Here is a 25,301-nt window from a genome sequence, read left to right as displayed (position 1 = left end):
TTGACATAAAGAGTGATAGCACAAGCAAATTAGGAGAGCATGGGATAGTTTGCCTGTCAGATCTATGGATGAAGGAAGAAACCAAATAAGATATGGGGAGCATTACACAATGTAAAATGGATGATTTGCATTATATTAAATTAAAAAGGTTTTACACAAATAAAACCAATTCAACCAAAATTAGAAGGAAATCATAAAACTAGATAAAAAAAATTTATAGCAAATAATTCTGATAAAGTCCTCATTTCTCAATTGTATAGAGAACTAAGTCAAATTTATAAGAATACATGTCATTCCTCAATTGATAAATGATCCAAGGATATGAATAGACAGTTTTCAGATGAAGAAATCAAAGCTATCTATAGTCATATGAAAAAATCCTCTAAATCACTATTGGTTAGAGAAATGCAAATTAAAACAACTCTGAGCTACTACCTCACACCTACAAATTAGTTAATATGACAGAAAAAGAAAATGATAAATGTTGGAGAGGAGGTGGAAAAACTGGGACACTAATGCACTGTTGGTGGAGTTGTGAACTGACCCAACCATTCTGGAGAGCAATTTAGAACTATGCCAAAAGGGCTATAAAACTATGCACACCCTTTGATCTTGCAATAGTGCTACTAGCTCTGTATCCCAAAGAGATTTTTAAAATTTTTTTAATTTTTTTTTTTAGGCAATTGGGGTTAAGTGACTTGCCCAGGGTCACACAGCTAGTACATGTCAAGTGTTTGGTCTGAGGCTGGATTTGAACTCAGGTCCTCCTGACTTCAGGGCCAGTGCTCTATCCACTGTGCCACCTAGCCACCCCCCAAAGAGATTTTTTTAAAAAGGAAACAGAACCTATTTGTACAAAAATATTTATAGCAGCTCTTTTTGTGTTGGTTAAAGTAGAAATTGAGGGAATGCCCATCAGTTGGGGAATAGTTGAACAAGTTGTAGTATATGATTACAATGGAATATTTTTGTACTATAAGAAATGACGAAAAGGACGATTTCAGAAAAACCTGGAAAGACCTACATGAACTGACGCAGAGTGAAGTGAGCAGAACCAGGAGAACACTGTACACAGTAACAACAAAGCGTATGAGGAACAACTGTGATTGACTTAGCTATTCTCAGCAGTACAATGATCCAAGACAATCCCAAAAGACTCATGATGAAAAATGCTATATGCTTCCAGAGAAAAAACTGATAGAGTTTGAATACAGATTGACATATACTATTTTTTACATTCTTTCTTTTTTAGTTCGAGTTTTCTTCTACAAAATGACTAATATGGAAATGTTTTACATGATTGCACATGCATAACCTATATCAGATTGCTTACCATCTCAGGAGAGGGGAGAAATGGCAGGGAGGGATAGAATTTGAAACTCAAAACTTAAAAGAAATGATGAATGTTAAAAATTGTTTTTACATGTAACTGGGGGGAAAATTAAATATTATTTTTGAAGAAATAGTAAACTTAAGACATTTGTGTGGTGCATCATGCTTTTCATTTACATACATTATCTAATTTGAACCTCACAATAAGTCTGAAACATAGCTAACATAGGTATTATTTTTCCATTTTTATAGATGAGGAAACAGAGGCTCAGGCTCAGAAAAGTTCTGTGATTTGCCAGTAAGTAAGCTAGTAAGCCAGTGGTCAGGATTCAAACGCAGATTTTCTGATATCAAATCTAATACTCTCTTCCTATTACTAACATCTTCCAGTGTAAGAAAAAGAGTTTTACCAGATATTTCCAAGTACCAGAACTCCAAATTGGCCACAAACATCATAACTAAGAGAAACAACCAGTAAAATCTCTCCAAAGCAGAGGTTCTTAACCTGTAGCCAGTGACCATTTTTAAAAATATATTTTGAGAACTGTATTTCAATTTAATTGGTTTCTTTGTAATCTTTTATATTTTATTTTATGCATTTACAAGCATTATTCCCTGGAAGAAGTTCTTGGGCTTCACCAGACTTCCAAAGATATCCACAATGCAAAAAGGCTGAAGAATTTCCTGCTCTCTACTCATGGGCCAGACTGCACTGATGGTGATGATGGGCTCCAAATGAACTCAGCTCCAGTCCTGCATCCCCCACACGGTAACAAAGGAAAGGCAAATGATGGGAAGGGAAAGGGCAGAGAGGGCACAGTTAGCTACTCTAGGGAGCCTCAGAAGGAGAATCACAGACACCGGAATTGGGGAGTAACAAGCACCTTACCACACTCCAGCATTAGGTAACTAAAAAATTGAGTGTTCAGTGGTTTGGTTTTTTTTTTAACTTAATTAAACTTAATTGAACAAACAAAATTACACAATATCAAAGCTAAAAAGACTCTCATCATCCAAAACCCTTATTTTACAAATGAGTGAAATGAAGTCTTGAGAGGTTAAAAGATTTGCCAAAGGTGACACAATCTAGTTAACGCTGGTCTAATAACTACACGTCCAGGACTTTCAATTCATTTTGGGGGAGGGAAATGGAGGAAGAAGGGAACAAGAAGAGAAGAAGGTATTTTCTACGTCACAATCCACCCTTTAGGCCAGAAGCTCTTAACCTACTTCGTGTCATGGACCCCTTTGACAGTCTGTTGAAGCCCATGCACCTCTTCTCAGAATCATGTTTTTAAATGCATAAAATAAAATACAAAGGATTACCAAGGAAGCCAAAGATTAGTGAAAATAAAGACCTAATTTTTCCCATCCAACTTCATAGAACACCCTGAAATCAATCCACAGAACCCCTGGAGGAGGTCCATGAACCTTGGAGTGAGAGCTACTGCTCTAGTCGTACACGACCCTGTAGCACTTCTTAAGTCTGATTCCTTTCTTACCACAAGAAGGAGGTTCATCAGAGCCATCAGCACAATCCACTCCTTGATCACAGTACCAATGAGCAGGAATACAGCGCCCAGATGTACAGCGGAACTCACTGCTGGTACAAGTCAGAGAGACTACAGGAAGGAGAGAAGATAAAACCTATGAATGAAACACAAGCTTGTTGCTCAGAATTTTTGCCCACCCAACTATTACATTGTATCATCACAGCTTCTAATATGTCTCTGTTTCTTGGTGGCAAAGTGGAAAGATTTTGTAGGAGCAGATTTGTAGGGAGTAGGCAGATGACTCCTTTCATTCTCCAATTATAGGCTCCTTTAACTATATACATACTTGACTCAACTCAGATTCCTTTCCTGCTCCCGTCTTGTAGCTTGGCTTCAATGATCCTACAGGACTTGTTCCAGCCTGGAGCAGCCTCTTGACCTGATACCACCCATAAAATATGGTGATTGGCCAGAAAATATTGATAATGAGCCAGATGGCCCAAAGATAGCCCTATTTATTCTGTCTACTCCTGACTGATACCTGTATCCCTGATTCACACTTGCATTCAGGTCCTTCCTTCTTCTTCATGATTCTTCCATTGTTAACTCCATGCTTTCTACTCTTGTGCATTGGTCAGAAGAACAGATTAATTAAGACATTCATACACTATAGATCTATCTAAACTTTTATTCTGAAGGATAATTGGTGCTTTAAAAAGGCCTTCTGACTTGGATTGCTGACGCCCAAAAAGTGATTGGTAGATGCTGCTACCTGTCAAGAAACATACTTATTTACAAAATGTAAAAACAATGGCCAATTCAATCAAGGTGCTTGCTTACCGTACTTAATATACTCTTAGGGGTATTTGTATTTTAGTAAAGGATCTTAAAAACCCAAAGAAATGGCTTAAGTAAATAACCTTAAGTAAATAAACTTTGGGGTTATTTTTATCTTTTAACAGGGTACTGTTGAAGACCATAAAACCTTCAAAACTCACAGGAATGAATCTCAGAACTGGTTCAGGTAGTAAGACAGGCCATTGGAGGACAATTTGGAAACATGGGGAGGGGAGCAGAAGTTTGACCTTCATATAAGAAATTCTCCACTCTGTTTGTTAGGGGGCTGCTTTTAAGATAACAATTTGAGTGACAATTCTAAAATGATAACTAATTATTTTGATTACATTATGAAATCTGTCATAACTCCTTAAAATTGAATATGAGAGGGGCAGCTAGGTGGTGCAGTGGATAGAGCTCTGGCTTTGGAGTCAGGAGGACCTGAATTGAAATCCAGCCTCAGACACTTGACACTTATTGGCAGTGTAACCCTGGGCAAATCACTTAACCTCAATTGCCTAAGCAAAAAAAAAAAAAATTGAATATGAGTAAAGCACTGCAAACTTACCACAATGAGTGGGACTCTCATCACTCATATCTCCACAGTCATTATCTCCATCACAAAGATAAGTTCGAGGAATACAAATATTTGTGTTCTGACATTTTGTAAATCCAGACTGACAAGTTCGATCAGCTTGAAATGATTAAAAAAAAATAAGGCTAACATTTAGATCACTTTCAGGCTACTAAATCACAATATGCAACAAAACAAAAAGTGTAATATGTATCATTTTAAAAGATGCTTTTTCAACAATGAAAAAAGTAAAAAGAACACAGAACATCGTAGAAAATGGGTCTAATCTTGGTTGTGCCATTAATTACTTGTACAAGTTGAGCAAATCACTTCATTTCTCTAGGTCTCAATTTCTTCTTCCATAAAATAAAATGGTGGCTAGGAATGCTATTAAAAGGAGGTGGGGGAGAAAGAAGACCTAACCATAAAAAATATTTAATAATAGCCAAAAAAAGACCCTAAACGTAATCCATATGCCCAACAATTTGGGGAATGGTTGATTTTATCTAATGTATTCTAAGGTTTCAAATCCTCAAACGTCATAGGTGGTTATGATGGACTTACGGCAGTTCCTCTCATCTGTAGTGCCATTATCATAGCAGTTATTGACACCATTGCAGACATAGTCCAGGGATATGCACCTCCCATTGTTGCAAGCAAACTCTGTGTTGGAGTCACACGTTCGGAATAAGCAGCCTGCCTCATCACTATTGTCTCCGCAATCATTGTAGTGATCGCAGCGATAATGGTAAGGGACGCAGCGCCCGTTGCCACAGGTGAATGCTGTTGGCTGACAAGTGTGAAATGCTAGGGAGAAGGACAAAAGATTGAAGGGATGTATTCACTAAAGCAGCATTTCAGTTTCAAGAAGAAAAAAAAAAAGCAGCCAAAAAAGTCTGAAAGCTTTGGGATTTACCTTCCAGAAGGAAAGCTGCCGCGAAATGGACTGCGTGCAATGTAGATAGCGTCTTGGATTAGTCCAATTATGCAAAATACCTTTTATATTCTTTTTAAATACCAAATTAACTATGATGAAAAGAAGTTATTCCCCTTTCTTTTGCCTATACATTCCTCTCAAGATATAACTGCTTATCTCAACCCCAGAAAAACAAGCAGAGTACAAGCAGCTTTTCTTAGGAAGAAACAGAGACAGTAGTTGACCTCACAGCTCACAGAAAGACTCCTGTGTTATGTACTATAATGCACTTGAAGATGGAAGTGGAGACTAGGGAAAGAATCCCAAGGGAGTGCAATGCTGGGGTCTCTTGCCCCTTGTATTATGTAAATTCTGTAGCAATGTACTAAAGATGTAACAGTAATCTAGTCAGAATTCCCAAATTGTTATTTACATTTCCATCCTAAATCCAATACCTGGGTGCAATAAATCTTGTTACTTAACTTCTCAACAGTATCATATCCCAACCCTTGGAATTTCCTGCAAGCCACCTTCTTGGCAGAGAGACAAAAAGGGTCTTACCACAGACACTTTCCAGCTCATCGCTGCCATCCCCACAGTCATTGTCATTATCGCACTTCCACCTTTCTGAGATGCATCGCCCATTAAGGCATGTGAACTGTACCCCTTCGCATCTTGTACCATTGTCTGTAATGCAGTGTTTGTTTCCATTTGCCAAATACCAGCGGCCCTGAGATGGGCACTGACATTCAGCACCATTAGGACCTGAAGAAAGTTATGCCGGAAAGAAATAAAAGATCAGAATGTCAAAACATTTCTATTTTCCTTCTGAAACACTGGCTTGCATTAACACCTACACAAAATAATCAGATTGGAATTCACCACACTAATTACTTGAATTTGCATAGAGAGGAAGTATGCAAAGAGTACCATACCTGGAGGCCAAGGACCTGGGTTCACATCCTGACCTCTGCCAGTTATGACTGGTGTGAACTAAACTCTCTGGGCATGAGTTTACTCATTTGTAAAATTAGAAGATTGGACCAGATGGCCTCTGGGGTCCCTTCCATCTCCATGTCTATGCTCCTGTGGTCCTAAATGAGATTTTCCTCACAACATTGTGAAGTATGTAGTATATTTTTATCCCTATTTTACAGATAAGGAAACACATGGTCCCATAGCTACTGTCAGCAAGCCTGCTGACTCCAAATTCAAAGTTCTTGGTCTTTAGACTCCCAAGTCTAGTGTTCTTTCATCTATGTACTCAACTGCCTCAATAGGCCTACATACGTTTGATAGAAACACATTTCCTGCATTTTGATTTAATTTATTTGAAAAGTGGCATTGTTGTTGTTGTTCAGGCATGTCTGACTCTTTTTGGTAAAGATACGGGAGTGGTTTGCCATCTCCTCCTCCAGCTCATTTAACAGATGAGGAACTGAGGCAAACAGGGTTAAGTGACTTGCCCAGGGTCACACAGCTAGTAAGTGTCTGAGGTCAGAACTGATCTCAAGAAGATGAATCTTCCTGACTTCAGGCGCAGCACTCTATACACTGTGCCACCTTGCTGCCCCGTAAAGTGGCATGTTACCATGTGAAAAAACATTGGGCTGGTATAAGGAAAACTGAGGTTGAATTCCTGCTAGCTAGGAAGCAGTTGGCCCATCATGGGCAAGTCACTTAACCTATCTGAGCCTCAGTTTATTCATCTGATAAATAAGGAAACTGGACCAGATGATCTCTAAGGTCCCTTCCAAGTCTAGATCTGTACAAAAATGAAGAAAATATTATTTTTACTATCTACTTCACAGGGTTATTGTGAGGAAAGTAATTTTTAAACCTTGAATCATTATTTAAATGTTAATTGTTGTTATTTGTGATAAAAGAGCAAAAAATATTTTTAGTAAAAGTAGTTCAACTTAATCTTTAAAGAAACAGCCTTCCCCTATGTAGAAATCCTAATCCTAAGAACACTCCTTTTTCTGCAAAATTTACCCAATTTGTAAAGCAATGTGAATCAGAAGGAAAGATATCATTACTTGGTGGAAAGTAGGTCAACTTTGGAATCAGGAACACCTCGGTTCCAATCCAACCACTGACACAAACTGTCTTGCTATCGTGGGTAAGTTTCTTAATTTCAACCTCAAAGGCCCCTGGAACCTCACTGGACTATAAATTGTAAACAAGTTGACAATCTCAAATTAGTGGACAGGGTCTCCAAAATGGGAATCAATCGATACCAATGAAATCGCAGGCCCAGATTCCAAAATGATTCTTTACAAAACTTATTGTTAATGTATATGACATCATACTACAAAGTATCATGACAAGTATTTCAAATAAGATATTCCATTCCTTAAAGCGAATGAGCCACATCTGTCTACTAAAGATAGGTAGCTTAGCTTTTGCCCATATTGATACTATTAGTCATATCATAGATTCAGAGTGGAAAAGACCATAAAGGTCATCTAATCCATAGGTGTCAAATTCCTTGCAACATGAAAAACTCTCAAGTTTGGCAGAACCAGACTAAAATGTGATTAGAAAATGCTTAGCATAATAAATAAAAATATAATACAACCTAAGTAATGTTAATTTGTGGTTTTCTAAGTCAATATGAGGCCCACTGGGATGTTTTTATTTTAGTTTGACACCACCGATCTAGTCCAATTCATTCATTTTATGGATAAAGAAACTGAGTTCCAGAGATATTAAGTGACTTAGCCAGGTGACTCAAGTAGTAAGTGGCAGAACCAGGATTTGATGTGGCTACTTTGATTCAAAATTCAACATTTTTTTCAACTCTATAGCATTGTTCCTTCAGTCCATAAAATTCAGTAATTCAACTTCTCATCTTGTTTTTAATCCTCATTGCCTGAATTAAACTGAAAAATTAGTTGCTTATTTGCAACCCTAGAAGGATCCATGTGAGATCAAAGCCAGAGGCTTAGATATGGCCTGACTAGAGAAATCAGTGTTCTGAAGCAATCTTCTATTATTACATCTTAGGCAAAGCTGCCTGATGTCTTCCTCACATTTGTAACCCATGGTTGCTTTTCCTGTTCATGTCTTTGGGCATATTCATTTCTATCATCCATGGCAATGTCTTACCTGGTGCACAGATATGACTGCATCCCCCATTAAATTGGCTACAGGGGTTGGGGCACTGCCGCTGTCTACTCTTCACTAGAACATGAATATCCATTGGCCGCAGTGGCAAATTCATGATCATTACAATCTGTTCTGAACCATCATATTTGTTGGCTCTATAAATAGTCCTCGTGTTCCAGTCAGTCCAATAAATATGCTGGTCATAGACAGTCATGGCAAAGGGATGGATCGCTGTACTGATAATTACCTCCCGGTTTGCCCCAGTCAGGGAGGAGCGTTCAATCTTCTGCCTAAAATGAATGAGATCACACAAAAATTCAGAAAGTCTAGCCTTCCAAATACCTCACTCATCTCCTATACCCAACTACTGCTTTTATCCCACTCTCAAATCTGACTTCTTCATGAGCATGTTTGCCAATAGGACTGTTTTTCTTATGCTTTTTCTTACCATGAAAGGGGGTCTTGTTTCCTTAGTCAATGATTTCCAAGTAGAATCATAGGATCTCTAACTGGAAGTGACCTTCAAGATTACCTAGTCCATTACCCTCAATTTTATAGATGAGGAAATTGAGACCAAAAAGGTTAAATGATTTTGCAAAAGTCACTTACATAGTAAGTGAACATAAAATCATCCTTGAAACTAGAAGTCTCAGATATCCATAGAGAAAACCAGCCTGACATAAGGAACGTGAAGACATACTTCTTCAGCTTTTAGTGGGTACCTTAATTTAAGCATTTATATGGAAACATAGAAGTAAGGACATAAAGTACCATTGACCCATCTTATGTAAAAGAAAATGTTCTCATCCACCCATTCCACCAGCAGAAGTCTTCACATGCTTTGGATAGACATCTCCCTACCTCATTGACATGTTTGAGACTTGGCAGTTATCCTCAACCTGGTTTAGCCCATCTGATGAGATGGTTTACCAAGATGTGGCCACTGCACATGCTACATCTCTTTGTAGCCACAGGTGAGAGTTGGGTGAAAGTGGACACCAGAGGTGGATAAGCAGCCTCAAAAAGGCTTAGCAAGCTCTCACACCAGAGGTGCTAGTCCTCCTGAACACTGTGCAACCTAATACGCTGATGAGAAACAATCTGTTCCAATGACCATGAAGGTGCCTGGAGCAGGCATAGTGGAGCGTTTAAAGCTTGGTCAGGCATTGAAGATGCCAAGGTCATCCACTGAATCCTGGGCCATAGCCAGTCAACTTGACTTTTGTCCTGCCACTGGACTTTGATGACTGAGGAAGAAATAGCAAGGTTGATGACTTTGCACAGTTTTGTCTCACTTAAATCCAATTCATAGACAAGTCAAAACATCACCCGTGATGTCATTGGTCCTCTTCAAAAATGAAGTACAAACAACAATAAGAAAATGAGGCATAGATCAGACTGAGTTACCCAATATCACATAACCAAAATCACAAGATAAACTGAGAACAAAGAGGAAATGTTAGAATTCCTATCATGTGGTCATCAACCCCAAGTTAATTGGATCAGATCAATCCCTCAGTAACTCCACAGAGTTGAGTACAAGGAAGAATCCTGTGTGACTTCATGGCCTACTAAGAGAAGTCACATATAAAGTAACAACAGTAGTTTATAAAGGATACTTATCATGTAATTCCTAAATTTGATTCTTTACTCTAGTTGCTTTTAGTTATATTTTTCACCAACTATAGTCCCTAAAATGTTTCTCTCTTTTGAAAAACAAAAACCACTTGAAAAATACCACATGGGGAACAAAGACACATACAGGTTTGCATCTGCCCAGTACAGCCAGTCTTCATCATAGTCCAGAGTAAGACCATTTGGCCAAACCAGACTGGTGTTTACAATGTGAATTCTGAAGTTTCCTCCCAATGTGGCTCGCTCAATTTTAGCATTGGTACTCCAGTCGGTCCAATACATGTATCTATTCATCCAAAAAGAAGAGCAATGATTAATCAATCATCAATTCAGCACATATAAAATTCTCTTTTATATAAAAAGCAGAAACACTCAGACTACATAATGTAAGGAGGCATCAATTTATTCCATTTCCACCTTCATGCTTTCATAAGCATCATCAACCAGGATTTACTGAATTGGTAGATAGTAGTATATCAATTTCCCTGTCATGCTGTCAACCTCTTCACTTAGGTGTGACCTGCATTTTAGGGGAGGTAGGAGAATGCATTAGTTGTTCATTCTCCCTTCCAAAAATTTTCCACGTAAAAAGATCAACTTGTTAATAGCCACTCAGTATTCTCCTAACTTTCTATTTCCATGTGACTTTTATAGGCACATAAAAAGTCAGTTGTACATAAAAATTAGGTCCTGTCCACCCACTTACCCCCAAAATATAGAGAAGCAATGAGTAAGGACACATAGGCCAAAAGGAAGAAAAAGACAAACCCTCTGCAAGGATCTAACACAATCGCCCTTGGTCGTGGTACTCGAGCAACCACAGTATGATTAGATCCATCCACTGCCATGGAGCTAATGGTCTGGTTCAAATAATCACTGTAATAAACTCTACTGTTGATCCAATCAAATGCAATGCCATCTGGAATCCCTACATCTATATGCAAATACACAGAGAGAAAAAGAAAACAGTTAGGCTCTGTGCAGCCACCTTGGAACCATTCAACTAATCATCATATTTCAGCTCACCATGCTTGACTTCAAAACAAGCAGAATCTATAACACACTAACCTGTTGCAATGACAGTTGGAGAAGCAGCCCCAGATAACAGACTAACATAGGAAATCTTGCCACTCGCCGATGTAGAACTTTGCGTAAAGTATATTCTGTTGTTGATGCTGTCAAAGTCTAAAGCAACTGCAGTCCTGGGCACATTAAATTTACGAAATGGTGGGCTGTGATTCTCAGGGTCCAGATATATGCTTCTCAGAGAATTCTCCATGGCAAAAATAAGGTAATTTTCTGTAGAAATGGCACATCTCTTTCCATCACTTTCCAGTTCCCCAAAGGCACAGCCACATTTTGGTGCCTGCAATCCAGGTAATGCAAAACATAAATGGGAACATCCTCCATAATTCTCCAAGCATGGGTTGTGGTTAACTTCCTCAGGTAATAGGGGCTGAAACTGTGGGTTGAAGATGGTCACATCTCTTAGCCAGTTGATGTTGTCCCTTATCACTCTTGGAGGGTCTGTATTCCCTGGTTCTTTACTAGCTTGGTAGACTTTCTTCAGGTTCCTGTCCACCCATATCATAGTGTTTTCAAAAATGGTGATGCCATAGGGTGTAGGATAGCGACTCCCATAACGAACCATTTCAGTATCACCTCCTTCCTGATTGATTCTGGCAATTATATCTAAAGAATCATCAACCCAATAAATGTAGCCATTGCTGTGGTCCACTGCCAAACCCCTGGGTGTGACAATGCCCTCAGACACCAGCACCGTTCGGTTCGTGCAGTCAAGAAAAGCGCGTTCAATCTTTGGATTCTGTCCATAGTCAGCCCAGAACAAGTATCTGTTCTTGGGGTCTACCACTATATGCCTGGGCATGTCCACAGTTGTTTTCAGAAGAACACGGCGGTAAGTAGAATTGATTCGTAGCACTTCTATCAATGTCTCAGTCAAAAAAGCATTGGTGAAGTAAAGGTTTCCTGTGTAAAAGAAACAAAACTAAATGGTAATGAATAAATTGAAAGGTAAGGAAAGAAAAGGTGACAGCTTTTCAAGTTCAGGCCAAAACATGTCAGGTTTAGGTCAATACATGTCATCCTCTCAAAGGTGATAAGCAAATGCCTGAAGTTGGAACTAGAAAGATGAATGTTTACTATTAGATACTAAAGATTGTTTCTTCGAGATTACAGTGGAAGTCTATATTGGCCCCTGGAGAAAATTAAAATTTTCATCAAAATCTATAACTTGTTTTCCATTTGAAGGCATAGTTCTCAGAATATTCTTCCTGTGACACCTAAGGTAATGGATATTTAACTCTGCTTCTTCCAAAGCTCTGAAAACTCATCATCTTTGAGGGATCCAGGGGAGGCAGCTCCATCTCCCTTCTGGATTCTTCCCATATGTCAATGACAGAGCATCAATAAATAAGAGCCATCAGACTATGTGAGATAGTCTGCACACTATTTCACGTGATCTTTTTATATATATTTAAGAGCATTTTAAGAGTCTTTTCCTAGACTATACTAAATAAAACTAATTCACAGAATTTTTTATCCTAACTCTTCCAAAGGCTCAACATCAATCCAAAAGAAAATTCACATTACATATCTTCCTCTTAGAATAAAATCTCAATTCTCGCAGGGCAGGTGGGGAGGATGGAGAGGAAATCAATGGTAGACATTTACTGGTCTCCACTGTGTTTATATAGCACAAAGTTTTTGGCTGTTGTTGCTACCACCAATAAACCATTCTTCGAAATTCTATACATCTTTGGTCTCTAAAATCACAGCTCACCAATTTATAAACCTGAGAATCATATTAATTGTGTTCTATTTAACAAAACTTTAACTTTCACTGGAGCAAAAAAAAGTATTGAGATTCTTCTTTCTGACACTACTTCTACACATACTCTGTACCATGAGGTAAATGAATATATAACAAACTACTTTATATAGTGCTTTAAAGTTCACAAAACAGTTTGCATTCTAATCCTCACAAATCCCTATGAAGAGAGTTCCATAGGTATTATCCCCATAGATAAAGAAACTTCCATGATCACACAACTAATAAGCATCACATTGAATCTGAACACAGCTCCCTCCTGGCTCCAAGTCAAGCATGCTTTCCACTATGCCACATTGCATCTCAGCTTATTTGTTAAAAAAAAAAAAAGTCATTGGATGCAAGAAGAGACAGTATGGGGTAATGGACAGAACTGACTACAAAGTCAAAAAGAAATGTGTTCTAGTCCTGCCTCTGAAATCTCCCAGCTGTGCAAGCAAATCTCTTAATTCAGTGCTTCAGAAAACACTCTAAAGTTGCTCTAAAGTTCTCTAAAATCTCTAAAAATTTAAGTGGAGAAGCAGTTGTACCTGCATAGGCAACAATAAGAGGGATTTTACTCCAGGATTTTCTCATACTGATGATTTTCTCATACATAGGTCTGGTCCAAAACGAAGTTCAAAATTGGATCCAAGAGTCCACTTAAAGTTCAGTCTACTTATATGACTACATTTATTACTGCATTTATTAGTATTATTTTATTACATTAAAGCTCTTAATCTGTTTTTTTAACAGAACAAGGAAAAGTGTTCATTGTTATAAGTGATGCAACTAACTATGTAATCTGTATGACTTGGAGATGTATATTGATGTCCGTTATTTGTAAGATATAGCTGCATTCCTTCCACTAGCATCTTATTGCAGGGCTTGATTGGTGCATGGAGGTGAGCCAAGGTCCTCAATAGATTTGGTCAAGGAAGTGCAAACTCTAAAAGGTCCTAACAAATCTTAAGTACAGGCCCTATAATAAGACTATGTATATGTCTATCCTCAGAGGACCAAATTAAGGTAAGAAAAACTCCCCAGAAGGTTGGCAATCAGATAATGAATTTTTGGTCACAGCAACCCACAAAGCACCTCTGCTGAGCCCTTGGAAGGTTGTGATATGCACTGATGGAGCTAATGCCCATACAAAATCAAATGATGTCCCATTCAAAAATCCACCTATGGTGCAGCATGCCAAAGTGGTAACTATTCAATTGATTTAATGTAACATTTAGATAGCAGGAACTATTTTAAAAATCAATTTTCTTGCCCAAAGAGTTATAAAACTGTGTATACACTTTGACCCAACAATACCACTATTAGGTTCATTTCTCAAGGTGATCAGGGAAAAAGGAAAATTATCTATATGTTCTAAAATATTTATAGCAACTCTCTTTGTGGTGGCAAAAAAAAAAACAGAAATTGAGGGAATGCCCATTGATTGGAGAATGGTTGAATAAGTTGTACATGATTGTGATGGAATGTCACTGTGCCATAAGAAACGATGAGCAGGTTGATTTTAGGAAAACATGGAAAGCATGAAATAAAGAAAAGTGAAACAAGCAGAACCAAGAGAACATTGTATACAGTAACAGCAATAATGTTCAAAGAGTAAATGTGAATGACTAAGCTATTCTGAGTAATATGAATATTTAAATCAACTACAAAGGACTTATGACGGAAGTTGCTATCCACCTCTAGAGAAAGAATTGATATTTGGAACTATGTACTGTATAGTTTCACTATATATAATATATATATATACACACACACACACATATATATATATATATGTCAAATGTTGGCCTTCTCTAGTGAGGAGGGAAGAAAACAGAGAGAACTCAAATGTAACCCTAAATAAATAAATAAAACAAGTTGGCAGGGGAAAAAAATGAAGTTCTCTTTAAAAAAAAAGTTGGTCTTACATTTAAGTGTGCTCCTTGACTAATCATAGCTATAGCTAATTATGAGAAAAGGTGTTAGTTACGTGTGAGAGCTGAATGTTTCTTAACACAGATCCAAATTGAAAGTTTCTGGACAATTTTTTTTACAGATCTGTATGTATCAGCAGTAGTGAATAATGTGACCGTGATTTTTAAATTTATCATCTGAAAGACCTTGGCACCAATTGTCCTTCATGAATTTAATCATATAACTTATACTTAATAATTATACATTATGATTATAACATAATCATATTAGTCTAATTTAAATTCACACTGCATATTCATTTGAAATTATTCCAATAGTAATTATCTAGGAAACAAGTTCTGCAGGATACATAGTTTAAACAAGTTTTAGGCTACACGGACCAAAAATGCAAAAAATATAAAAGGAATAAAATTTCCTTAAGTATAAGTTTCATAAGAGTAGGGGTTGTTTCATTCATTGTACTTGTATCCCCAGGGCCTAAAACAGTGCCTGGCACTTAGCACATACTTAATAAATACTTACTGATTCGTTGATTCAGTGTGATCACTTACCTGCTACCCAATCAACTGCGATACCCCGGACTCCATTTTGTCCTATCCCATTTGTGATGACATTTCTAAAATAAGACCCATCGGGTTTAATTCTGCGTATTCCATTCTGAGATGCGACAGTGCTGCTGAAATCACACCAGTAAATGAAGCCAGAAGGCACATGGACATCCACATGCAATGCATTTCGTCCTAAAACATTTAAAAGTTGATACATTAGCTATTCTGTACAAACAAGTAGAATATTGCATACATCCACCTTTCTGCCACTATGCTTCCTTGTCTCCCTCTACTACCCTACTACCTATCATTATCCTACCTTCAGAAAGCAAAAGAGTTTGTTTTATAAGTTTTCATGCTTTGGGGAATTAAAAAACAAAATAACTGAATTTTTTGTATTTTTGCAACTCTTAGAAATTTCAAAAGTCTGCTTTATAACCAAGTGACTACTGGAATAACTGTTAGTGACTTGCCCCACCTTTCGACTTCCTTTTCAATTACATCTTTCTTTTCTTCCCTCTTCTTCATCTTCTCCCTCTACCCTGCCTATGACCCACTCTTTCCATACTACCATGCATGTCTAAAAAGCTAACTCCAAAACAATTTGGAAACAGATTTCTCATTTCTTTGCATTCCCGTGTCAGTTTCTTATAAAAATTGTGTATGTGGGTATAGAGCCACTAACCCATATAACATGTTATTTTGCCATATAGTGATAGGAGAGGTTGGAAAGAAAAATTAAGGTCTTATCTGAATGATGGGCATGGACCTAAACCTGGTACTGAAATGAAGCCAGATGTGAACACATCTTTACTGTCACCTACCTCGGCCTGCCATTGGTACCATGGCTTCTGAATGATCTGATGCCTCCAAACTAAAGCCTTTGATTGCAGTTAGCATTGAAACAACTATGAATGAATTATATGGTGAGCAGGTTCGATTATCAGAGTTGAGTTTAAATCCTGTAGCACAGGCACAGGAAAACAGCTCTCCAGGGATGGGCAGGCAAATTTGCTGACAAGCATTCATGTTGTTGCCACAGCCATTTGATGAACCAGCAGAATCTATAATAGAAGGAGGAGTGTGTGTATGTGTATGTTTTTAATCACTTAAGACATTTACTTGTTTCCCCATCTCTTATTTTAAAATAGAATTCCAAAATAGTTCATCGTTAAAAGCCACAGCAAGGAAATAACATATATACTAATTACTCCCATGCAAAAAAAAAAAAAAGGAGAATAATGCTTAGAACAATGCTTAGAATAGATATAAGAATGCTTAGGGTAGAACAATCTAACACCTAAAGATATTTGAAATGAATGTTAACTACTGCTCAGTAATTTTAAAATTATCATTGGTTAACATTTCATTACAAATTGTGCACAATAAGGCAAAAATGGAAATGTATTAACTGTTTTCATGTATATACATTAATTTCTTTCCTTCTGTCAAACTATACTGCAATAATCTCAACATTTTTTTAAAAAATCAACATTTCCGTTTTAAAATCCTGACATTTCAATAATATGCATGATAGCATTGCAGGCAGAGTCTAAAGCTGTGTAAGAACGCTCTGCTGAAATTCTAATTCCATTGTTCTTCTGTCCAAGACGTAGTGATTCCTGTGAATCACTGCTTTAAGGATATGTTGGTAAGGCAGATTCTAGATCATCTCACTCCTCTCCCAGTCTTAAGAATACTCAGTGTGTAGACATAGTAAGGAATGGATTTATCATCTAACAAATCCTTACAAATATTTGGAACGTTATGAAATGCTTGAGGGATGGCATAATATTTTTTCACTATTCTTTTTATACAACTTCATTTTGGAGTCTGTACCTTGAGGGTTTGGGAGATTTGTGCTTTTACTGTTATGGGAAGGGGGTGACAAATACTCACTGTCTCTGTAATAAACTCGCAGGCACCTCAGGTTGGGAACATTGTCCCTCAGGGAGACTTTGTTTGCACCAGTAGATTTGTCAACCCGCTCAATGACTTCATAATCTTGGTCGGAGTAATAGAGGAAGGAATCATAGACAGCAATTCCCCACGGATGAGAAAGATGGAATACCACGATCATTCGATTGGTACCATCCACATTTCCCCTCTCAATCTAAGGAGGCATTTATCATATCATTAGTTTTACATGAAAGAAAGAAGTATTAGAAACTATCCCGGCTCTCAACTTCAGATTAGACTATATAAGCAGAAGTATTTTAAGTAAAAGTCCAATGAACATATGGTGCCAGATTGTAAACTCTGTAACTGAAGGAGTTGAAGGAGTTTCCAGGGAATGAGATTAAGAAAATTAAAGAGTTGGAGGGAGGAAAAAAAAAACCTTTGTGGGCAAGTGAAGAATTAGGATAATTTACCCTGAAGAAGAAAAGACCAATGTGACAGTTATTGGGATAAAGGGTTGTTCTATAACAGATTGTGACAAGCTTTTCTGAATATCTACCAGGAACAGAAGAAATAGACTTGCATTGCAAAGAGGTTTTAGAATGGACTCAAGAAAAATTACTGGTAAAAAAGAGTGAGTAAATACCATAACAATTTTCTAAGACAAATTATAGACTCTATATCTTTTATGATCTCAACTACAAGAACAGCAAAAATTAACAAGAATTATGGCAAAGCAAGTTAAAACTCCATCTGTATAAGCTACATGAGCTTGTTGAAACAGAGTAGTAGAGGAGAAACAACACTGAATTTGAAGGTAGAAGGCTTAGGTATGAATTCCAATATAGACAAACCCAAAATAAGTTGTGTGACTGTGGGCAGGTCCCAACTTCTTGGATCCTCAGCTTCCTTATCCTTAAAAAAAAGAGGATCATGATACTTTCTCTACCTACCTCATAAAGCTATTGTCTAAAAGGAACTTGGTGAGCTGTAAAAGCCCCACACAAATGTAAGTCGGTTAATAATGCTAACAAGCATTATTTTTCATACCACTCCTGTGCTGGTGACTGCCCAGTATAGCTTTTGTTCCTTTATGTCAATGGTGATGAACTCCAAGTGGTCAAGGTTTCCAGTGAACAGAGTTTTTCTCTGTGAGCCATCCATGTTAGCACTAGCAACCTTTGCTGGTATCCCACTTTCAGTTCCATGATCAGTCCAGTACATTTTCCTGTAACAACATAGGGTGACTTAATGAAGAAGGGAACCTACTTAAAGATGAATGGCACCTACTCTTAATGTTTTCTAGCTTGCTGACTTTGTTTATTGATCCCAGGGAAAGCTAACAAAACCCAAACCATGTCCCACATACTGGATCATTAGCACCATCCCTAGCAATTTACGAAATAGATTCTCTATCTTGACAACTGAAACCCTCAGTCTTTGGAACTGTTTTCTCAGAAGTCAGATGAGGATTTTTACCCAGTGATGACTATAAAAGTCTCTCAACCAAACAGGATAGAGATCTGCAAAGAAGGTTCTTAGCAGATGAAAGGCATTCAGAAGACAGATACTAATATCAATATCTTAGCCTCACTTTATAGAGAAACTTTCCTTGATTCTTAGTACTGCAAGAAAACCAAATGGGAGAGACTGGAAGAGGAGAAAAGGGGTTAGCTATCAACTAATTCTCATGAATCCTTTTTCATCCCTAGTAACCATTAGCTGTACTCCCTCATATATTCTGGTTTTCATGAGGAAAATTAAAAGAAAGGATGGATTTTAATGTAGTTAATTAAAGGAAAAGGAGGTAATAATTTCCTAGTACACGAGAATCCCATTGTTATGCTGGTGTCCAGGAATTTGTACAAGAATGAATCAATAAATAAGGTCAATTTAAACATGCCTTGAAAATGCTTTATTTCAAAAACATAATAAAACTTTTCACTATATCATATATTTCAGTTCTCCAATAGACCATAGGACCTCATCAGTTTAGTTACTCCTTCCAAGGGTACAGGATACAACCAATTCTTGCCTTCTCATCTTCATTTCCTCTCATAAATCCTCCACTGAGGGTCCATTCAACATTTGGCAGGGCGGGGGTGGGGGGAACAGTGCCTTCTTCAAAGTCTTGTGACATTTTGTGTGTATCAGTACTGAATGCAGGCTTATCATCTTTTATCCCTAATTCTTGCTATATTATGACCAACCTCCTTTTCCAGTAATATAGATCTTGAAAAATATCTTTTCTGCTGCTTCTTGTATTCTAATCATCAATGATAACATGTTGCTTCCCATTTATGCTTATATATCTCTCAAATTGTCCTAAGGGTGACTAGCTATGTTAATTCTTCAGAGATTGTATGTTATTCCATGATTCATGACTATATAGCATCACAGGAAATGAAATAGATGGATTTTTGCTTTAAAGAGAAGCTTGGGGGTCACTGAAAGACCTGTACAGTTTCTCAAGTGCAATTCAGCTTACTATCTTCCTCCTATTCAATTATGATCCCAGTTCAGTGCCCATTTGCCATGTCTATTTGAACTATATGTACTGTTGGACCAGCTCAATGAGATGTCCATTCAACCACTTAGTATAGAGAATAGGCATTCTTTTATCCATTTGATTTTTCCTTTGTGGAAAATCAGGTCAAAATCATTTAAGTAATTGTGAATCTCACTCAGGAGGATGTATAGTGTCAGCAATTTGAGGTGATTAATATAACAACAATCACAAATAGGAGCAGCTAGAGGATCTCATCATTTACAGACCACCTGCTTTTATTTGAACTCTGTGCTGGACACCATGTAGGTGAGTGCCTGTCTTCCTGTTTAATGCCTTGCTCAAAATTAATAATCAGAGAACTGTCAAAACTATCCCCACTATTACATCTACCAAAGAATCTCGTATTATCTTCATATATGAATGTGAGATGTCTTGGAGGAGATGCTTTAGGGTGAATTTTGCTCTACCAAATAAAATGCTTTTTTTGAGTAAATAAACAAAAACACAGTGGAATTGTATATCCTTTGTACCTGTCAGTCAATTGTATGATTATTAAGATGCCATAGAATATAATTTGAAAAATTCTGCCTTACTATAGTTTCATCAAGGCCACTCTTGATAGATGTGTGTAGAGCATTCTCATAAATAGTCGTGGAGTTGAAAAGCTGAACATGTGAAAATTGGTGGTGCCTGATATCCTATTAATCATCTTTTTTGGTAGTAATTGCAAGATTATAACTCTAGAACTGAAGGGGACCTCAGAAGCCACTTAGTTGAACTACTTTATTTTACACATGAGAAAACTAAGGCTCAAAAAAGTTAAATGACTTACTCAGAGTCACACAGGTAGTAACTGTCAGAGACAGGATTTGAACCTAGGACCTCTAACTCCAGTGGTGTTGTTCTTTCTACTATACCACACTGACTCCTTCCATGATTTCTTTCTAATCATTCTGTATCTTTCCTGCTTTTATATATTTGAGAATCAATTTTACAAGAATATCAAATTTGTATTATCTCCATCACCTTCTTTTTCTATGAGAATTAAGCTAATCCAATTGCTCTTCATTCTTTGGTATCATTTCTCTTTCTTGTCTTTCTGCAGACTGCAGTGTGTTAGCTCCACTGTCATTGCAAAGAGTTTGTTATAGAAATGCTGACAGAGCTTTTCCATTTATTGTCTTATTGTTTCTCTTCCAATATCACATCTAGAAGATCTTGAGATGATCTGGTTAAAGTGCATCTCTTGCTAGGATTTCTACAAAATCTTTTTTTTTCACTACTTCTCAGTCTAATGTGACAATACTACCAATAATCTTCTATTATTCTTCATAAGATTTCACGAATGATTTTATATTCTAAACCAGTACTTTCATAGCTTCATACCTCATTACTGGTACTTAATACTTGTGTGACTTTCGGCAAGTCACTTAATTTGTCTGGGCCTCAGTTTTCTTATCTGTAAAATAATAGGATTGGGCTAGATAGTCTCTGAGATACTTTCCTGCTTTAAATCTATATTCTTATGATGCAATGAATCTATGATGTTCAGATCAAGTAATGAGAATATATCCATGAGAAATTTAAAGTTATCTTAGGTCACTCTCTTTTCTAACTTCAATTTTAGATGCATTTTGTTTTATAGTGAGGGAGATAAATATGTAGAAAATAATTTGCCCATTAGTGTAAAGCAATCAATGCTCTAATAAGATGCTTTGTTAACAATCAATCAGAACACAAATGTTTTTATCTCCACTGAAAACATTCATATATTGCCTAGATTGGCAATCTAAAAATCCACATTTATGAGCTTTTCAACAATCAATTTGGCCTCACAGTTCTTCAAACTCTGCAAATCCGGTGACCTTCATCTCTACCCTAGCCTCACACCAATACAGATATACCTAATTCTTATACTACAATTCTAAGATCTTGAACTTTGAAGTTCCCCTCTCTAACTCAGCCACTATTTCTCTCATTCCCTCACCAAAACCACTCTCCCAAACTGTCATTACCCTTCAGAATTCACTTGTCTCTCTACATACCTTGGGCTCCATAGTTAACTTTTCATCACCCTTTCAAATTTCCTTCTTAGAACCCCAATCTCATTTACCTTGTCTACCATGTCATTACACCATCCTACACTATTTTAGTTAACCTCACTTCTTTAGAAAATCATAAACACTTTTCTATCTACTTCTTTCCTTGGTTCCTCTTCTTTCCCTTCCCCTTCTAAATAGAGGAACCATCTGATGATCTTTAGGCTCTCTCTCTCTCTCCCTCCCTCTTTCTCTTTCTCTCTCTCCTTCCATCCCCCCTCTCCCTCATTATATATACATATATATACATACATACACATATATACACACACACATATATGTGTATGTGTGTATGTATATGTACTCTTTTCCCTTGATGAACTCATATACTCCCAGTTTCAACTGTGAACTCTGTGTCAATTACTTACAAATTTTATCTCTAGTATGAATCTTTCTTCCAAGTCTCTTTCCTCATTTTCAAATGTCCATTAATATCTTTACCTTAATGTCTTGCCCATTATTTCAAACTCAATATATTCTAAACTAAAATCATTTCCCAAAATAGAGTCTTCTCCTTATGTGAGCTCCAATTTCTATAGATAAGACTACCATTGTCCAAGTCACCCATTCTTAAAACTTCAGTCATCTTTTCTTCCTTTTCTCCATTGATCTCAGTATCTAGTTACTGAGTTTTATCAATTCTACATTAACAATCTCTATCATATATGTCCTTTCTTTTTCATTTACAATACCACCACCCTACATGAAAAGTCCATACTTCCTTTTACTCAGATTATTATAGTGAACTAGTAGGCTCCTAATTGGGCTTTCCACTTCAAATCCTTCATATAAATGGTTGTCAGAACAATTTTCCCAAAACACAGTTTTGATCTCTCCTTTGTTCAAAATATTTCAAAAGTTTTCCATTATCTACCAAATAAAATCCAAATTTAAGTTCTGGTCCTAACCTATCTTTCTAGTCTTGTCATTCTAGTTTAGTCTAGTCTTGTCATTCCCCCATACACCATCACATGTTCGAGAAAAACATTACTTATTTGACTTTCCCCTAATGTGCCCTATAATTTTCTATCTCATTGACTTTTCTTATTTCTTTCTCTACATCTGGCTTTTCCTCTCTCACTCACATGATTGCCATCTTGACTGCCAAAATCCTATTATCCCTCAAACCAAGATAAATATCATATCCTCAACAAGTTCTTCCCCAATTTTCCATGTGGAAGTGATCTCTCCTTTTTCTTAGTTCCCATAGTACTTGACTTGTAACTCTTCTATAATACTTGTTACAAATTGCCTCTTGGGTTTTCCCCCATTTGTAGACCTGGAATTTCCCTATTAAACTGTAAGTTTTCTGAATGCAGAGATTATGATTTATTTATCTTTGTGTTCACCATACCACTCAATAAAGTGTCTATATATAGCAGGCAACAACAGTCTGCTGATAATAAATGCTTCTTGAATCACTAAATGAATTATAAATAAATAGAAAGACAATGAATTTTAAAAGAGGGGCTTAATATCTAATAACATACGCTGGCAGAAAAAATGATTAGACACTAAAGTAGGTTAACAAAAGAGTTTATGAAGCTTTGTCCCTGAAGCCCTTTAAGAATGAGATGGATGAATAAAGACCTTGATTTGTATATTTGAGGCAAAGTTCTAGATTAAATGATTTCTTCAAATCCCTTCCAGACCTAGGATTCTGTGACCCTCTTATTTTCAAATGTAAAACCTGACTAGAAAATTGGATAAATGAATTTAAACAATCAATATTATTGCCTTGTATTATGCTAATATAAATATATGATGTAATAGACAAGTAGAATGAATTTTTGTTCAAACTCAATGGTTTCAAGTCCACAATTGGCATATGAAGAACATTTTATTGGTAACATTTTCGGGGCTGAAACAAAAACTTGGCCATTCCCCAACTAATAAATGGTCAAAAGATATGAAGAGGCAGTTTTCAGAGGAAGGCATCAAAGCTACCAATAATCATAGGAAAAAATATTCTAACTCACTAATAATTAGAGAAATGTAAATCAAAACAACTCTGAGACACTACCTCACACCCATCAAATTGGCTAAGATGACAGAAAAGGAAAATGATAAATGCTGGACAGGACGTGGGAAAAATAGATACACTAATATACTCTTGGTAGAGTTGTGAACCAGTCTTGCAGTTCTGGAGAACAATTTGGAACTATTCCCAAAGTGTTATAAAACTGTGCATATCCTTTGATGCAGAAATACTACTACTAGGTATATATCCCAAGGAGAGCAAAGAAAAAGGACTCAGACAAAATATTTACAGTAGCTCTTTTTGTGGTGGCAAAGAATTGGATACTGAAACTCATCAATTGGGGAGTGGTTGAACAAATTAATGGTATAAGAATATGATGGAATACTATTGTACTATAAAAAATGATGAAGGGAATGGTTTCAGAAAAACCTGGAAAGACTTATATGAACTGATGAAAAGTAAAGTGAGCAGAATGTGGAGAACAATCTACACAGTAATGGAAATACTGTAAAGATAATCAACTGTGAAAGATTTAGTAACTCATCAATATAATAATCCAACACAACTCCAAAGGATTCATGATGCAAAATGCTGTCTACATGCAGATAGAGAACTGATGGACTCAGTGCAGAGTGAAGAATATTTTTTCCTTTATTTTTCTTGTTTTGTTTCTAATATAGCTAATATGGAAAATGAATAATAGGAAATATGTTTTGCATGACTTTATATGTGTAATGAGTATCATATTTCTTGCCTTCTCAATGGGTAAGGAAGGAAGAAGAAAGAGGGAAAAATTTTTAACTGAAAATTTTTTTAAAAAAGAATTCAGTGAAAAAAGAACTAAAAATGATTGCACCTGAAACTACAAACCAAATTTTATAAAATTTGCTTTCTTACAACATATAATAAATTTAAAATTTTTTTCAAAGCTAGCAAGCTCTAGCACAAAATAGTAAAAAAAATTACTGCATTTTCTGGTTCTTCTTCCTACTGTATAATACCAAAGAAGATTCCCAAATAGTCATGCTTGGCCTCATAAATACTACGGTCTTATGCATGATTTAGTCTTGATTTAATCAAGAGATTAAAAATGAAATAAAAGCATTGAAAGAATTAGATCAAGAATAATTAGTTTAGGTGCAGCTAGGTGGCACAGTGGATAGAGCACTGGCCCTGGATTCAGGAGAACCTGAACTCAAATCTGGCCTCAGACACTTACTAGTTGTGTGACCCTGAGCAAGTCACTTAACCTCATTGTCTAACAAAAAAAAAGAATAATTAGTTTAGAAGAAGGTAAACATTACTTAAGAAAAATTGAATCTCTGAGAACCATAATAGAGCAAAGAGAAATCAATTACTCTATAATATTGCAAGAAATCACAGAATAAAACCAAAAGATTGAAAAAGTGGGGGGGGGGGAATCTAAGATATCTGGGATCAAAAACAACTGACCTGGAAAACAATCCAAGGAGAGATCATTTAAGAATTATTGGACTTCCTGTAAACCATGATTAAAAAAAAACCTGGATAATATACTTTAAAGAATCACAAATGAAAACTACCCAAATCTATTAGAGTCAGAGGACAAAGTAAAGATGG

General features: G+C 36.6%; 1 protein-coding gene across 3 annotated transcripts in view; it reads right to left on the bottom strand.

Moving 5' to 3' along the window:
- LRP2 (LDL receptor related protein 2) overlaps window positions 1-25,301 on the bottom strand; it is a 258,128-nt gene that overhangs the window by 90,550 nt on the left and 142,277 nt on the right. For 2 of the 3 annotated variants that reach the window (XM_027866126.1, XM_027866127.1), the window contains exons 35-46: window positions 18,164-18,341; window positions 17,114-17,327; window positions 16,039-16,278; window positions 15,218-15,406; window positions 10,967-11,887; window positions 10,667-10,832; window positions 10,026-10,184; window positions 8,264-8,553; window positions 5,714-5,917; window positions 4,801-5,043; window positions 4,231-4,356; window positions 2,835-2,954 (exon numbers count right to left, since the gene is read on the bottom strand). In XM_027866126.1, coding sequence (XP_027721927.1) covers window positions 2,835-2,954; window positions 4,231-4,356; window positions 4,801-5,043; window positions 5,714-5,917; window positions 8,264-8,553; window positions 10,026-10,184; window positions 10,667-10,832; window positions 10,967-11,887; window positions 15,218-15,406; window positions 16,039-16,278; window positions 17,114-17,327; window positions 18,164-18,341 — 3,050 coding nt within the window. The remainder of the gene's footprint in view (window positions 1-2,834; window positions 2,955-4,230; window positions 4,357-4,800; window positions 5,044-5,713; window positions 5,918-8,263; window positions 8,554-10,025; window positions 10,185-10,666; window positions 10,833-10,966; window positions 11,888-15,217; window positions 15,407-16,038; window positions 16,279-17,113; window positions 17,328-18,163; window positions 18,342-25,301) is intronic. The other variant, XM_027866125.1, reaches the window with a different exon arrangement.

The sequence above is a fragment of the Vombatus ursinus genome, unplaced genomic scaffold, assembly GCF_900497805.2.
Source record: "Vombatus ursinus unplaced genomic scaffold, bare-nosed wombat genome assembly UNPS02014779.1, whole genome shotgun sequence".
Classification (NCBI taxonomy): Eukaryota; Metazoa; Chordata; class Mammalia; order Diprotodontia; family Vombatidae; genus Vombatus; species Vombatus ursinus.
The sequence above is the reverse complement of the archived record's forward strand: the minus strand, read 5'-3'. Positions and strand labels throughout refer to the sequence as shown.